General features: G+C 54.5%; 1 protein-coding gene across 1 annotated transcript in view; it reads left to right on the forward strand.

Moving 5' to 3' along the window:
• The window catches only part of LOC135884388 (lysosomal alpha-glucosidase-like), a 24,527-nt gene extending 8,265 nt beyond the window's left edge, over positions 1 to 16,262 (forward strand). The window contains 19 exon segments of the mRNA XM_065411730.1: positions 1,387 to 1,927; positions 2,244 to 2,389; positions 3,658 to 3,823; positions 5,249 to 5,345; positions 6,662 to 6,781; positions 7,080 to 7,198; positions 7,287 to 7,418; positions 8,573 to 8,683; positions 9,751 to 9,864; positions 10,403 to 10,487; positions 11,057 to 11,174; positions 11,524 to 11,657; positions 12,157 to 12,308; positions 12,567 to 12,715; positions 13,171 to 13,312; positions 14,225 to 14,323; positions 14,742 to 14,906; positions 15,344 to 15,490; positions 16,200 to 16,262. Of these exon segments, the coding sequence (XP_065267802.1) occupies positions 1,387 to 1,927; positions 2,244 to 2,389; positions 3,658 to 3,823; positions 5,249 to 5,345; positions 6,662 to 6,781; positions 7,080 to 7,198; positions 7,287 to 7,418; positions 8,573 to 8,683; positions 9,751 to 9,864; positions 10,403 to 10,487; positions 11,057 to 11,174; positions 11,524 to 11,657; positions 12,157 to 12,308; positions 12,567 to 12,715; positions 13,171 to 13,312; positions 14,225 to 14,323; positions 14,742 to 14,906; positions 15,344 to 15,490; positions 16,200 to 16,262 (2,800 nt within the window).
• The last annotated feature ends 223 nt before the right edge of the window (positions 16,263 to 16,485 follow it).

The raw sequence follows: 16,485 nt of genomic DNA on the forward strand, positions 1-16,485 counted from the left end.
CTTACAGCATTTTAGCAACCTGTTTGTTCATGCAAATATCTGCACGTGCAGCTGCAGAGTTTTGCATTGGCATATGACTATTAACGGAGTCAATAGACAAGGTGGTCCTGAGTGTCTTGGGGAATATGCATTAAATAAAGCTGCTTAGCTTTATGGGGCAGGGACTGTCTTTTATTATACGGTTGTACAGCACCTAGCAAACTGGGGCCCGACTTGATTGAGGCATCTTGGTGCTACTGCAGTGTATATATTAAATAAAATATTTGATTGTACATCAAGAAAAGTAATTTCTCCATGCTTTTGTTTTGCCTGCAGAATGCAGATTTGGTGTGAAAAGCGTTTGAATTAGTATATATGCATATCTACGGTTTAGAGAAATAATGGCTGTAGTTTAAGGTGTTGGGAGATCTCTCCCTTTCCTGCAGTGGCAGTAGCAGCTCAGAAAAGCCCTTTGTTTGCAAGGAGGCCCCAGAGAAGATGTTTGTATGCGAGATTTCCAAAATAGTTCTTTAGTCATTTATAATGGGATGGAGCTAAGGCCCGTTCCCTGCCCCAAAGATTTTACAATGTAAAGGTCCAGTACTCCAGGTGGCTGGAGATCCTCAACGCCAATTGTTTTCAGTAAGAGCTGAGCATGCTTAGCACCTCACAAGGATCTCATGTGGCTCAGAAACCACAGCTGTGGTAGGGTGGGTGGAGCTGGGCTCAGCCCATATAACAGATCCTGGAAACATTATGGCTCCCTAAACTCAGAAATAGCCGGAATATCTCTGGAGAGCTCACATTGGAGTAACAGCTGCAACATCCTTAGAAAGGCTTGTGTGTGTGTGTGTGTGTGTGTGTGTGTATCTCCCGCCACTTCTCTGGCTTTGGTCTGTCAGCTTATGCAGGAGGCTAGCTACCTCTGCTGGTAGTGCTCAAGGTGCTCCGTGAGAATGCGGACTTAAACAGCAGCTGTTCCTTGTACAATGTGTACGGGAGAGCTCTTGGCAGATTCTCCCAACCCTGTGAACCTGTGCAGGGCCTGGCCCTATATTAGGCAGAGCACTGAGCAGCAGATCAAGTAGGGCAGGGTCCTGTTTTCCACCTTCAAACCCGTCTCCAGAGTCAAGAGTTATTCTGTATGTTCCGCACAATACAAGTATTACGGCAAAGGGACCAATGACCAGAGCTGCTGTGATTGTATGTTGCACTAACATTATTGTGAAAAACAGTGAGCAGGTAGCAAGACAAGGCAGGGAAATTCAACCTCAGGGCTATGGCATGGTCTGATATCGCTTATACTTCATGATGATTATTCTCCTGTGGAAGAATCTCCTCATCAGTAGGGTAGGATTTTCTTTGCCAGTTCCTTCATTTGGTGCTTTATTCCCTCCCTCATTTTAGCACATGGAAGATGAAGTCCTACCAAAAGCTGGCAACAGACATCCCACAGCCTACAGAATCCTATGCTGAAGAAGAGAGCATTGATGGGAAGCCGCCCTGCCTTCGGAAGTTGTCCACTTGGTGGCTGGGTGTTGGCCTGCTGATGATTGTAGCTGTCCTGCTGAGTGGAGTCACCATGTGGATGCTCAGACAGGTGTCTGGGAGCCAGCATGGACAGACGCCCCTGGAGAAATGCAGCGCTGTCCCTGAGCCTCTCCGCTTTGACTGCTACCCTGAGAGGAACGTGGTGGTGACAAAAGAGCTCTGTGAGAGCAGGGGGTGCTGCTTTATTGAACGTGACCAGCCTTTGGGGAGCAGGAGCGGAGAGCCCTGGTGCTTTTACCCCCCTGACTTCCCCAGCTACACTCTGGAGAGCCTGAACCAGACTGAGCTGGGAATGGTGGGTTTGCTGAGGAGGAAGGTGAAGGCCTATTATCCCAGAGACATTGAGAGGCTGCAGCTGAGCGTGGAGTTTGAAACAGACACTCGGTTACACATCAAGGTGAGCTGCCTTCTCTGGTCTGTGTCCCTTCCCGCCAAGGCCTCCATGCCTAGAAGGGTCCCAGGTAGGGCCTCTCAGTCCGGCTAACTAAATCCCCTGGTCTCTGCTGGCTGACACTAGCCCCTGACAAGCAGTAGAACCCATCTTATGTCTCAGTCTAGGGTCCCATCATGTCAAGCCAGACACGGCAGCCGTATCCCCCTGGCACTAGCTGTTGCTGAGCTTAGCTTGCTGTCAGGTCGCCCCTCTGAGGCAATTAAACACTCCTTTGCCTCCTGCTTTGCTGTTTTTAAGACATGTTTTCTTCCTTTTGTAGATCACAGATTCCACAAGCCCTCGATTTGAAGTCCCCCTGGAGGTTCCTCAGGCAATGAAGAAAGCAGAGAATCCCGTATACAGCCTGGAGTTCTCCAAGGAGCCTTTTGGTCTGCTGCTGAGGCGGAGAGCCTCTGGCGCTGTGCTGTAAGAGTTCACCCTCCTCTTCTCTCTCTCCAACTTCAGCAGCTGACCCCGCCCATTAGCTCCACCTGTGGGGGCACCACAGAGCTGAAGCTAGGAGGGAGGAGGGAACTGTCTCTCTCCTCTCCTAAGCCCAAGTCTCCCACCTGCTTGGTTTATTCACCTGGGTTTGGGCGGGAAGAGCATGAGCTTTGCTGTGTCAGCATGCCCTGTAGGCTGGGGGAGACAGCTGTTCTCCCTCTTCCTCCTTCCTCAAGAACTGAGGTTTCAGATACCGTGGGGATGGGCACTTCCTGGGCCTGGGTAGAAAGAATGCAGGGTTGACTCTGGGAACTTGGTCAATGTGGTCTTGATGTGGCTTGGCACAGAGAGGAGAAGAGTCTGTCCTTCTGCATTTACAATGTGCTTATTTGCGTAATGTGTTAATGACTTAGTGATTGTCTGGTGCCTTCCAAGTGCAAAGCATTGTGTAAGTGCTAAGTGGTATTGTTTTTACACTGCACACCAGATGGCATGTGGGGTGCAAGTTTGGACTGGGGCCAAATATTCTGGGGAAGAAATCAGTGTGAGGGCTGTAAATTTGGCTCTTTTCTCTCACACTCACACAGGATTTGCCGGGGGAAGGGCCAAATGCCGTCCCGGTGTAAGTATGTACAGATCCATTCAGTGGCATTGTGCCCACACCCTTAAGCATGTAGCCAGTTCTAGTAGGATGGGGTATGTAGAGAAGAGCTCAGATGCATCACCCTTTCCTTATTTTACTGTTGTTTAAAACTTTGTGCGTTTGCTAACCCGGTCCTCTTGGGAGTAGTTTGCTGGTGATTAGACAATCAGGAAATCTCACCCCTGTGTTGTTTCTGTTGCGTAGAGGGTTACATATAATCTCTGAGGAGACTTTTGTTGGCACCTTGACTTGAAACCTAACCTCTGGATCAGACTAAAGTCATGCTGACCTTTGGGCCAGGTTGTGCCCTGGCTCTGCATTTGGCTGGGATAGGAGAGTTCACTCAAATTGCTGAGCCATGGGATTTGTAACAGAATCTAGGAGTCTGTGCGCCAGGGGTGGGTGATCTCTAGTTTGTGCAGAAGTTTGAGATCCTGGAAGGAAGGTGCCGTGATTGCTATTAGCAGCAGCAGAGGAGCAGACTGACATTGTTTTAATGATATTTGTCCTCTCTTGCTCTGTCCTTCCCTTGCTCCTGCTCTGTCCCTCACCCTGCTTCTTGCCCACTTTTGTATCTTCTCTCACTCCCCTCCCGCCACCCGTCCAGGTTAAACACGACCGTGGCTCCCTTGATCTTCGCTGACCAGTTTCTCCAGATTTCGACCATCCTCCCTTCCAAATTCCTCTATGGCCTTGGGGAGCATCGGAGTAGCTTCCTGCACAGCCTGGACTGGAGCACCCTGACGCTGTGGGCCCGGGATGTCCCTCCCACGGTACCATTGTCCCCTCGGTGATGCGTGCAGGGCCAGAGTCTTGCTATTTCAACTCCACTGTTGCCCGTCAAAGGTTCCCCTTAGTGTAACAGGTCCAACCTGCACAGCTGCCTTACATACAAGAACTGCGTTTGCTTCCTTCCATAGCCCAGCTCAGAACCCGGCATCAGGTTACTTCTGAGCAGACACATGACCCCTCTGTGCTCTGGTGTAGCGAGTCCCCTCCTGTGCTGGTTTGGCAGCCCATCCTCTCCCCTCTAGAGCAGAGAATGCCCCTCTTCTGGGAATGGCTCTGTGCCACTCTGGTGCACAGAGGTTTTACCTCTTCCCAGTTCCCTTGGGAGTGTGATGGGTGGAGTCTGACTACTGGCAACTCCTTCAGCAGAGCTGGGTGAGTCTCGGAGGAAGACAGAGCTCTGATGAGTGTTTTAGACCCCGAGTAACTGAGATGTGGGCAGGCCAAGAATGTTATGGTGTCTGCTAAGTCTTTAACATGCAAAGGAAGCCCTCGGTACATGGGCTTCCCCCTGCCCCTCTCTGTGGTTAACATGAGGGGTTACAGGAAGGCCATGCTGGGATATGAAATCTTCTTTACCTTTGATCAGGTTCAAAGGCGACCTCTCCACTCAGCAGCAGAGGACTCTTGAATCCCCACAGGCTATTGAAACACCTCACCAGCTTAGTCTGGGGTCTGTGTTAACAGACACTCCCCATCTGAGCAGAGTTCCTTTCGGTGTGGGACACGGGCCGTTGGGGATGGAGCTGAGACCCAGCAAACTTGGGTTACATAGGAAGGAAACATCTCTTCCCTTTGGGTTTCTCTTGCCCTGTTTTACCTTTGTGTCCTTCACTCCCCTCTAGCTCTGTTTAAAGATGACTGTGTCCCATACATGGATTTATTTAATCTGTTGCATGGGCTCACATGGCAGCCATTTGTATCTTTGCCACTTTGAGAGAAGTATGGTAGTTGTGCCTGGCTGCCCTACTTATGCATAATTCCCTTGCTTTAAGATGCCTTCTAGAAGGCCCTTTGTAGCTCATCCTGTCCCACTCCATCACCGATCCCTTCTATTACAGTAGCTTCCGTTTTTTTTTTTTTTTTTTTTTTGCTCTTCTTTGCTGAGAATACGCCAAGCCCCTTTGGCCTTCAGATGCAAACTCTGCAATGATCCTGGCTGCCCATTGCCCCTCTCTCTCCAGGCTGATCACAACTGTCCTACATATTGGTGACCAGAACTGACATGCCTAGCCAAGATAGATCTAAATTACACTGAGCCAAGAGGGTCCAGAAGGCATCTGTCAACTGCTCCCCATGGCTCATAACTCTCCTTCCTTAGACACCTTCCTTGTTATCCATTCCGCTTTCCTTTGGGTGACCCTGACGTATTGAAAACAAGTCTCTTATCAGACAACTTCTGTTTGCAGGAGTCATACAACCTCTATGGAGCTCACCCATTTTACCTGCTGATGGAGGAAGAGGGAGCTGCTCATGGTGTTTTCCTCCTGAATAGCAATGCAATGGGTACGTGCTTTCTTATGCTACATTGGGGTGGAGCTGGTGTTCAGGGCCTGCCGAGGGAAGCCCCCTGCTTCACCAGCCTGCATGCCCTGACGGTGGCATCTCATAGATTTTGGTGCTATTCCTAATCACTAGAAAAGGGGCCTGCTGGCTTTGGGAGCTGGCCGGGTGTGGGGGACTGACCTGAAGTGGCAGTTCAGGAACTCGTGGCAAAGAGAAGCAGTAAAAGAGAAAGATGTGGTTTCGTGGCCCCTTTATTGAGCCAGACATCTGTTTCCTGGCTAAACTTAGGCTCTTTAGCAACTGTCAAGCGGTTTAACCACACAGGCAGCTGCTGAATTGTAGTCTGAAAAGCCAGCTTCTCTCATGCCCCTGGTCCAGCCCGGTTCTCCTCTGATATCTCTGCCCTTTAACTATGGAGAGTGCGACTTCTGGTGCAGCAGGGATATAAATCTGCTGGCTGCTTTTCTCACAGTTGTACCCTGCTGATGCCAGCTGTGGCTTCCATGGGGAGCTGCTATAAAGCAGCAGCCTGTTGATGCCAGCTGGGACTCCAGAACTGTGAGCATCCTCTCACTGATGGCATATTGGTACAGCCAGGACTCCAGCAGGGTGAGCTTCCTGATGGTAGTGCCAGGCCAATGTCAGCAAGGACACAGACACCGTGAGGTTCTTTACACCAGTGCCCTGTTAGTGCCATCTGGGACCCTGATGTTATGAGGCTCCTCACGCCAGTGCCATGTTCGTTCCAGCTGTGTACGTTTTATTGCAATAAAACTCCCAAGAATAACTGTGCAGGGAAGTGCTGTGAAAACGCGCCAACTGCATCGGAGGTGTGAGAACTCACACATACAATGCACCCTTTCCAGCAAAGCCCTTAGTCCAACAGAAACTCGCTCTCACGTTCAGCTCTTCATTTATCATTCAGTTCTGTGGGCTCTGGAATGGGTTCTACACTACAGAGACAGAAAGCACTATTGGGCTTAGTTCTGGAATGGAAACGGTGAGAACGCCACACTTGTCAGGTCTAGAAAACAGATTTTGTAATAATCCTTTGCACGTCTGTTGCACCTGAAATCCAGTGATATCAAATCACGCTGTAGCCTTTAAGCCTTCAGAACCCCTGTGCAATACGGAGGTGCTATTACTCCCACTTTACAGATGGGGAATTGAGGCACAGGGCTATAGACATATATTTTTGCCTATGGTCACATTTGTCTGTGGGAGAGCCATGATTTGAAGTCAGGACTTCTGACCCCGTTTCATGCTTTAGCCATTGGACCACAGTTTCATTGTCTCTATTCTGTCACTTCCCAAAGAGGTGGCTCTGCAGCCAGCTCCTGCCTTGACCTGGAGAACCATTGGAGGAGTTCTGGATTTTTACATCTTCTTGGGTCCAGATCCCAACATGGTCATCCAACAGTACCAGCAGGTGATAGGTAAATATCAGTACCCCAGCCATTCTCTGTGCATCTCACCCCTAAGACAGCCCGTTGAATAACCGTTCCTTTGTATGCTTAAACATGCCCAGCATCTCCATCCACTGCCATCACCCTCACATTTATACATTAGCACCTGTCTCACCAGATTCATTGTGATGTCCTCCGCCACCAGGGGTGTTGCCTCTTCTTCATCTCCACCAGATCCTCCCTCTCATTCAGAATTGCCCTAGTCATTACCGCCTCCATCAGGGTTGCCAAGTTCGTCATTGTCTCCATTCCAATTGTGTTGTTCCAGGTTTCCCTGCCATGCCACCTTTCTGGGGGCTGGGGTTCCATCTGTGCCGCTGGGGCTATGGGACAAGCAATGCAACCTGGCAGATTGTGAAAGCCATGAGGAATTATCAGATACCACAGGTAAAATAAATACCTGCTGTCCAGAGGAGGCTAGGCGGCTCCGCAGAAGCATTTCCACACCATGCAATTCTGCATCTCTTCTTTGCAGGATGCTCAGTGGAATGATATTGATTACATGGAAGGGTACCGGGACTTCACCTTTGATCCCGAGAAGTTTGACACCCTCCCGCAGTTGGTTGAAGACCTTCACAAGCATGGCCAGTACTACGTCATGATCCTGGTATACTGACTTCTCTGACCTTCTTCTTGAATTATATGCTAGGGCTGTTTTCGTTTCTAAAACTTCAGGCAGATGCATCCAGTCAGTATGTGAGACGTGTTCACTGTGCAAATACAAACAAGAGCAGGAGCTACTCGCTGCTCCATGAGGTGTCAGGCTCCCCACCATACGAGTTGCTTCTGTCTATTTCAGTGAGAAACATTTTGGCACAGAGCCTCAGCTGGTGCGGATGCCAACAGAGCTATGCTGATTTACACCCGCTGAGGATATAGCCCTTTGGTTTTTAGCATATGCCTTACCCTCCGAACAACTATGATGCTTGGCTTTGAGCAATAGCCTGAAAGAGCATCAGGTACTTTTGTGACCTTCTCTTTATCCCCTCCCCCACCCCCTTATCCCTCTCTGCTTTGGCCTCACAGGCCTCTGCTTGGGAGGAGTGGCTAGGACCCCTGCTGGAATCCATGAGCACGGCCTTTGGAATTTCCCCCTTTTCTGCAGGGGAGCTCTAGCGACAGGTCCAGCGTTATCCCGCTGCCTTGCTGTCTGCTCTGCGTGTAAACCTCCCCATGTCTCAATCACACAAGGAGAAACCGATGCAGTTATCTGTCAATCAGTCTGATTCATGGGTTCTCAACCTTGGGTTTGTGACCAGGTCATCGCCTCCCTGCCCCTCCTATACTGGTAAAGGGGAGGCAGGTTCCATCTAGACCCCAGCTTGATGGAAGAGGAGGTCCTGGAATGGAAAAGGTTGAGAACCCCTGGTCTAATGGAGTGATTCCACTCATTGCTGTTCCATTGGCCATATACTCAGCATTGCTGTGAGATGATGCTTCCTGTCCTTGGACTTCTGGGGCCTTCCCCCTCTTTTCCTCCCTTCCCCCCTCCCCCCACAAAAAAAATCTATCTCTAACCCAACCCTTGATCCTTGGAGAAGTGACACTTTATACAACATTCTTTCTCACAAGTGGAAATGCTGCAGCAAGTTTCTGTTCCTCTTGGTCAATTTGACAGTAACATGTGAGCTTTAGTCAACCCTAGTTTGGTGGGCCAGGGGTCCCAGGGCCAGTAAGCTGTTCTCTGAGTTACTCTGGGGTATATTGGTGAGGCTTCATGGACATGGAGGGGAGAATGTAACCTGTCCCATATGTTTCCAGGATCCTGGGATCAGCAGCACTAATCCTCCTGGTTCTTATTGGCCTTACGATGAAGGCTTGAGACGTGGCATATTCATAAATACCACTCAGGGGCAAACGCTGATTGGACAGGTAAGAGGGGGAGCAACTCGGGTGAAATCCTGACCCCACAGAAATCTGTGGGAGTTTTGCCATTGGCTTCGGTGAGACCAAGATTTCACCCCTAGAGTTGTTAAGGGGAAAATAATAAAAATAATGGTCAAGTGACCTTTCTGTCCTGTGTGCTCTGGGCCTGAGTCTCTCCTTAAGTGCACTGGGAATTTCATTTCTGAAAAGAGGGCTGAATAGGCTGTGTGGGGAAAATACTGAGCCGGATTCTGATCTCACCCCTGTGTGACTCCAGAGTGACCTCTTGGGATCAGTGGAGTCACGTGAACACAAGTGAAGTCAGAATCTGTCAGTCTGATTCTCTGAATTTCTCCCTATTTCCGGAATGATGAAAAATAGCCCCCAGTGAGCAAATCTGTGGAGTTGCTCCATTTATTACCCACAATCCACTGTGATTTCTGATCCAACTCACCCTAGGCTTCTAAATTATGGGCTCCTACGGCACACCTCTCAGTCTCTCTTCAATACTTCAAGAAAGTTTGAAAAGCACTGGGAAAAACAGATGATCGTTATGCTAAAAATTATGGGCCTGATTCCCCATGGGTGTAAAGTGCTGTGAAATCCAGACCCTTCCCTCCCTCTGAGCAGGGTGGTACTTTACACCTGGTTTGTGCTTGCTCTGCACATGTGTAAAGAATTACCCAGGGTGCAAGGCAGGGAAGAATCGGGCCCCATATTTAAAGAACCATCGGTCCCATTGTTACTACTGGCACCTTAGAATATTCAAGCTGAACTGGAAAAATCAAATGGGCTTTTCAGCAGCAGTGCTGCCCGTTCACCATCTGCATTTTAAATTCCACCTTCTGTACAGGAGAGAAGGTGGAATTTCAAAAGTGGACCAGGCTAAGTCTCCAGCTCCAGCCACCAGTGACAGATAGGAAGGTCAGTGGTGCGTTAACAGGTGGAGGGCGGCTGGACTGCCAGCTTTGCAGGTGTCCAATAGGCTGTGATTCCCTGAACGCGCTCTGTTCCTTGGTGCAGTAGGCCAATGAGAGGTTCACAGAATGTGTTATTTTCTGGCCTTTCCATAGGTGTGGCCTGGCCTCACTGCTTTCCCTGACTTCTCCAACCCAGACACTTACCAGTGGTGGCTGGAGAATCTGAACTGGTTCCATGCTCGCGTCCCCTTTGATGGGCTTTGGATCGTAAGTTCCGCCTTACCTCTGCTGGGTCTGAGCTACAAAGGCAGGGGCTCTCCAAGCTACTCCCTCATGTTCCCCCCAGCATAGTGTATATCTCACTTATCCCTGAAGCTTTTGTACCTCTCTGAGCTCCTGTTTTTCCAGTTTCCTCGTCCTTGACAAGCTCTGTGTCCCTGAAGGCACGTATACACTGGGAGACACGTGTCATGTGCGTCCAGTGTAAGCTTTCACTACGCGGGATAAAAGGGCGCTAGGCTGCACGTTGTTCCAGGTACTGAACATGCTGGAGTTTAACAGGTCAGGACCAACGATGCAGTTAGCTTCCCAAGTCCAGGGGTGGATTAGGACTCCAGCTCTGAATGGCTCAAGAAGCAAAGACAACCATGGAGCGGTCCCACTGGGTCCTTGTGGCTTTGGCCACATGGTTGGTCCCATGGGGGTGTAGGTGAGCAGCGTCTGGTCTCTGAGAAGAGATCAGCTCCCAGCTTGATAATCACCAAAACCCTATGAATGAAATTTCAACTTGACTTTCTCTGTCTAGGACATGAATGAACCATCCGACTTCAAGGACGGGTCAGTGGATGGCTGTTCCCCAGGGGAACTTGATAACCCTCCCTACGTGCCTGGTAAGAAGGGAAATAAAATATAGGCTGTGCTGGTGTAAGCAGGTGTAATTTCCTTTGGTGCCACTGGGAGCTGGGCCTACCTACACCATGGCTTCATCTGACCCATAGGTTTTAGCCTCTGTATATGTGTACAGGTGTGTAAGTGTACGTATGCGTGTGTGCTGTCTGTTCTCTGACATGCCTTTAGCACGGCATTCCCAGCACTCGGGGTTGTGCACATGGGCTCAGGTTTCAATCACAGGAACCTAACTGTGTATTCAGACACCTGCATGACCAGTTTTAGCCCTTAAGTGTTGACTAAGGAACCTAACCATTGATATACCCGCCCAGGGGGACAGCTGGCACAGGAACCATTACTAGCTCTGTCGGCTTTGTGCTAGTGCGCGGCTCCTCACTGGCTGCTGATGGCCAGAATCTAGCCCCTTTGTACCGTATGAGCAGCCTGGAGATCTGGCCCCGAGGCTACTGAATAGTGTGTGAGGCGCAGGTAACTGTGTCTGGGTGCAGGTGTTCGCTGGCTTCCGTGCTGCACAACACTTCTTCTCACAGCCTCTCTCCCTCCCCATCAGCCGTGCTGGGCGGGTCCCTCTCTGCAAAGACCGTGTGTGCCTCGGCGAAGCAGAGCGCCTCCATGCACTACAACCTCCACAACCTCTACGGGCTGATGGAAGCCAAAGCCACAGCTAGGTAATGGCCAGCGCTTGCTGGGCGCGCGTCGGCCCATCGCCTCCAGTGAGCAGGTTCAAGCCCCGCGTCAATGAACGGCTCCACAGAACTGTGTCCGAGACACCAGCGTGAGGCATCCCGCCCGCAAGGGGCTGGTCTGTCCCCAACGCAATGGCTCCAAGCTGGGGTTTGAACCCCTGATCCGGGTTCCCTCGCCTTGCCAAGCTGTGGCTGGGTCTCAGAGCTGCACTGGGTGTGGAGCAGGGGCTGGCTGCTGCCCTGAGTCACTGCACTGGCTATGCCCTTGGTTTTGAGTCTCACAGCTGCCCCCGCCTGGTCCCGGTGCCCAAGTCTCCTCCTTGTCTTCCAGCGCCTTGATCCAGATCCGAGGGAAACGCCCGCTTGTGATTTCTCGCTCCACCTTCCCCAGCCAGGGCAGGTACTCGGGACACTGGCTTGGTGACAACAGGAGCAAGTGGAAGGACATGTACTGGTCAGTCCCAGGTGAGTGGCTCTCCCAGCAACAGGCAGGCCTCTCACAGATACTAACCTTCACCCGCTGGGGACAGGATCACCCTCAGAGACTGGCCTGCGTCTTCCCTGGTCATGATGGCTCCTCCCTTCCCACGTGCTGGGCAGCGGCTCCTCCATTAAAGAGCCACGGGAAATTGCACCTTATTGCTGGCCTGTAATTGAGATGGGGCCTTTCCCTGTTACTGTCTGGGAGGGCAGCCGAGGGTCTGGAGCCTGCTCCCAGCTCCAGGACTGGCTGTGATGGGAGCCGGCTGCCAGCTCGCAGGCATCGTGGCAGCTGTTTGGTCCTGTGGTGGGTGAGATGTAGCCCCCCCCCCCTCCCAGGCATGTCCCCAGGCGTGTACGTGTCACAGTCTGTACAAGGGAACAGCACGGGGCATTGGTCTGAGTGTTGTCCCGAGGAGAATCAGGGGAGATCCTTTCCAGGTGTCCCTGGCTGCTTCTGGACTCCATGCCTCTGTGTTTGCAGGGGTGCTGAGCTTCAATCTCTTTGGGATCCCGCTGGTTGGGGCGGACATCTGTGGGTTCTCAGGCACCACCTCGGAGGAGCTATGCACCCGCTGGATGCAGCTTGGAGCCTTCTACCCCTTCTCCCGAAACCACAACACCCAGAATGAAAAGGTAACAGGGAGGCCCCTCCCAAGGGACGGCAGCACACGTGGGGGCTCCAGGGCTGATGCTGTCCCCAGAGGGCTGCATTCAAATGGGGGAAGGGCCCAGAGCAGTACGGAGAGGTCACTGCTAGGTGGAGACAGGGGGATGGTTGCCGCTGGGAGCGGGCAAGGGTTGTTCTCCGCAGCTCCCTGGGACAGACTCTTGGTAGAGCCCGTTTGTGCATCTGTCCTGCCTGTTTACACTCTGGTTGTCTGGCCTGCCCAGGCCCAGGATCCGGTGGCGTTCGGCTCGGTGGCGCGGACGGCCATGAAGGAGGTGCTGCTGACGCGCTACGCCCTGCTGCCCTTCCTCTACACGCTCTTCCACCGGGCACACCTGCAGGGCCACACCGTCGCTCGAGCCTTGTTCTTTGAGTAAGAAACTCCTCTTACAGCTATGGATAGTTTCCTGCCCCACGGGCGATCCACGGGGGGGCATGGCCCCCAGACCCCTGGTGGGCATGCCTGGCTCCCTCCCCTCCCCCAGGGGAGCACAGCCCGCCTCCCTTCCCCTGGCGGGCACCCTCTGACCCATGGGCCCCTCCACTCCTTTCTGTGCGTGGGCCTGGCCCCTGCCCTTCTGACCCACAGGCAGGATCCATGAGAGCTGATGCCATGGATCTACAAGCAGGCATGAAGTCACAGACCATGGTGCCACTAATCTACAGGCAGGTGCCACCCTGTTGGTGCTGAGGTGCAGGCAGCGAGTGGAAAGTGACTGGGCTGTGGCTTGAATGCCAGTTTGGGGGCATTGGCCCAGTTCAGACTGCAGGGCCCAGAGGTCAGTGGCATCAGCAGCTCAGCTCCGAGGTGCCCTCTTCCCATTGTAGGTTTCCACAGGACGTGATCACGTACTCGATTGACAAGCAGTTTCTGTGGGGGCAGAGCCTGTTGGTGACGCCCGTGCTGGAGCCCGGAGTGGACTCTGTGATTGGCTACTTCCCCAGAGGGGTTTGGTACGATTACTACACGGTAAGGAGCAGTGCATGCTGGGAGGCGGGACAAGGTGGATTTGTGCATTCCCCTACCCAAGGGGTATGGAGACCCCGGCTGCAAAGGGCCCCTCACCTAACAGAGCCCTGCAGCCTGTGAAAGCAACCGGGGTGCCGTCTGCGTCAGAAATCAGAGCAGGCATGGGTCCCTGTGCCAGAGGGGATGGGGTGGGCTGTGGGGAGGGAGCGGGGCAGGAGTGGCCAGTGCACCTCCGACCTGCCCTGCCTGTCGATCTGCTCTTCCCTGGGATGGGAGCTCACAATAGCCTCCTGTCCTGTCCTCTGGGCTTGGCCATTGAGGAGAGCAGGAATCAGAGGGTCAGAAAAGGTTCTTCCCAGACAGTCACCCGCAGACGAGCAGGTGGGCACCATTGCCACCATCAGAGACTGCAGGAAACGGTTATGGCCACAGCCTTGTTTCTGAGCATGCCCTCCTGCCCTGTGTGTGTCTGTGCTCCCGCCTCTGCGCTGCCTCTGCCCCGTGCGCCTCTGTGCTTCTGCCTCCACGCTTCCGCCTCTGCATTCCGGCCTCTGCGCTCTCCCAGCCCTGTGTGTGTCTGAGCCCCGGGCTGGTGCCCATGGTCTGCGCTCCCCCTGCTCTGCATGCCCGTGTCTGTGCTCCCCTGGATTGGTGCCCATGCCCTGTGCTGTCCATGCCCTGTGTGTGGTGGGTGTGGGATGCGCCAGTGCCCATGGCCTGTGCTGTGTATGAGTCCCAGGGCCTGTGGCCTGCTCTCCCCCTGCCACCTGTGTGTGGTGGATATGGACCTGGCTGGTGCCCGTGGCCTCGGGGGGAGGGGGGTGGTTCTCCAGACCCGTGGGCAGACGGCCTCTCCCTCTTGCCCACCCTGCTGCCCACACACACCCCGTGTGTCTGTCGCTGCCTCCGCAGGGCTCCTCTGTGAACAGCAGTGGGGAGAGCCTGAAGATGGCTGCTCCGCTGGACCACATCAACCTGCACGTCCGGGAGGGCGCCATTCTCCCCACCCAGGTGAGGCTGCTCTCCCTGCTGCATCTGGAGCACAGGAATAACCCTTGTCCCACACTCCAGATCCCTGCATCTGGCTGCCTGCTGCCCAGCTCTGGGGCACGTCAGGAGAGTGGCTCGACGTGCCTCCTGGGCGGGTCGAGCGGGACCGTCTGCAGCACCGGAAGGCTGCCCTGACAGGGCTGGTCTCCGTGCTGCAGCCGAGGAGGTGACGCTCCTCAGGGGTCCGGGTCAGGAGCTTTCCTGAGGCGCCTGCCTTGGCACAAACTGGTGGGAGGGCAGGGGCAGGATCTGTGCTGTCTGGGCCATTGTCTCCACTCCATGGTGTATTCACTGCCATGGCCTGCCCCATGCCCGGTCCTCTACACCTGGAGCCCTCAGCGGAGTGCCTGGTCTCAGCAGTTGCTCTCTTGAACCCCAGAAACCCGGGAGCACCAGCTGGGTGAGCAGCGGGAACCCCCTGCGCCTGATCGCGGCCCTGTCCCAGAATGCCAGCGCCTGGGGGGACCTCTTCTGGGATGACGGCGAGAGCCTGGACACCTTCGAGAAGGGTGACTACTCCTATCTGGTGTTCAACGTCACGCAGGTAGGGGGCCCCCGCCTCGGGGGTGGAATGCGCTGCCCCCTCCTCCCCCCCGAGCCACAGGCCTGCTCTGGCCCCAGACAGCTGGAGCTGCCTGGCCCATTGTGGGGGTGCAGATGGTACAGCATCCTCCTGCCTGAATGGGGCTATGGTGTGGACTCGGGTCTCTGGACCTGGCCAGCCGGGGGAGCTGGGATCGGGGCCTGTGGCCGGTGCCCTCTGCTGGAGAGTGCTGGGCTCAGTGCCCGAGGGGCTGGGGGCCAGAGCAGCCGGAATTGCACACGTGGGGGTGGGGACTATGTGATAGCCAGGCCGTGGCCAACAGGAGCAGTGGAGGGCTGGGGCTGCCCTTGGGCGTGGGGGCGGGTGCTGTAGCCGTGGCTACCGGTGCCCACGTAGTCTGGGCGACAGCAGGCCCCACCTTTCGGCATCTCGCCTAGAACGTCTTCACCTCCACTGTCCTTCACGCCAACGTGGAAGCCACCTACATCACTGTGGACGTGCTGAGTGTCTATGGGGTCCGGGAGAAGCCCAGCAGGGTCACTGTCAACGGCGAAGAGAATCCCTTCTCCTACCTGGACAACCAGGTAACCCAGCCCCCGCCAGCGCCTGGTATGCCCCTCCCCCGCCCAGCGATGACCGGCTCCTTCCCCAAGCCACACGCTCGGCTCTGGCAGGGTCACGGCTCTGTCCTGCGGTCGTGAGTTTGTTGCTCTCAGGCTCTCTGGCTGGGCCGTGCAGAAGGGCAGGCACTCCAGCCTCCTCCTCTGCCGCCCATTGGCAGCTGGCTTCGCCCCGCCCTCCGAGCCCCCAGTCTGGGAGTTACCCAGAGAGCGCCTCGTGCTGCTCCCTGCTCTGCACTGGGCCTGTGCGCCGAGCGGAGGGACCTGGGAGAGGGGAAGGGCTGTTAGTGGTTAGAGCAGGGCCGTGGGAGTCAGGACGCCTGGGTTCCATTCCCGTGCCCCAGGGGGCTAGTTGCATGGGCCCCTCTCCAGCAGAGCTGTGAGCTCAGCTCGTTGTTTGCACCGCACTTGGAGGTGCTCACTGAGTGGGCAGGTGCAGATGCTGAAGGTTGTTCTAGCCCATTGCCCTGCCCTGCCCTGCCCCTTAGCTCGGGGCTCCCCTTAGCGCCAGTCTGCTCTGCCCCCCTCCCCAGACCATCGGCTGTCACGTCATGGGGCAGCACGGAGCGTGCTCCAGCTGTGATGGGGGTGTGCGCCCAGCCCAGCCCGGCGCTGTGTGCTGCATGGGGCCCCCGCGTCCCACTTTGAGCTTGAGTTTCTCCCTCTACTGCAGGTTCTCACGGTGAGCGACCTCAACCTCAACCTCAGCCAGGGATTTTCCATCCGCTGGCTGTGACCGCCGCACGCGCCTGGGATGGCTGAGCTGGGGCTGGGCTCTGGAGGCTTCTCCATCCGTCCACGTGTGTCTGTGTGGGGCGTGGGGATAGAGGTGTGCTTCTGTGCATCTGTGTGCGTGCGCACACACATACACCAAGGCCCCGGCTGCGGGGTGCCGCTCTGGGCCACTGCTGGCTGGCTCTGTGTCCCAGCTCAGGGCTGCCTGATCGGTTTGGACATAG

Source organism: Emys orbicularis, chromosome 10 (assembly GCF_028017835.1).
Source record: "Emys orbicularis isolate rEmyOrb1 chromosome 10, rEmyOrb1.hap1, whole genome shotgun sequence".
NCBI lineage: Eukaryota > Metazoa > Chordata > Testudines > Emydidae > Emys > Emys orbicularis.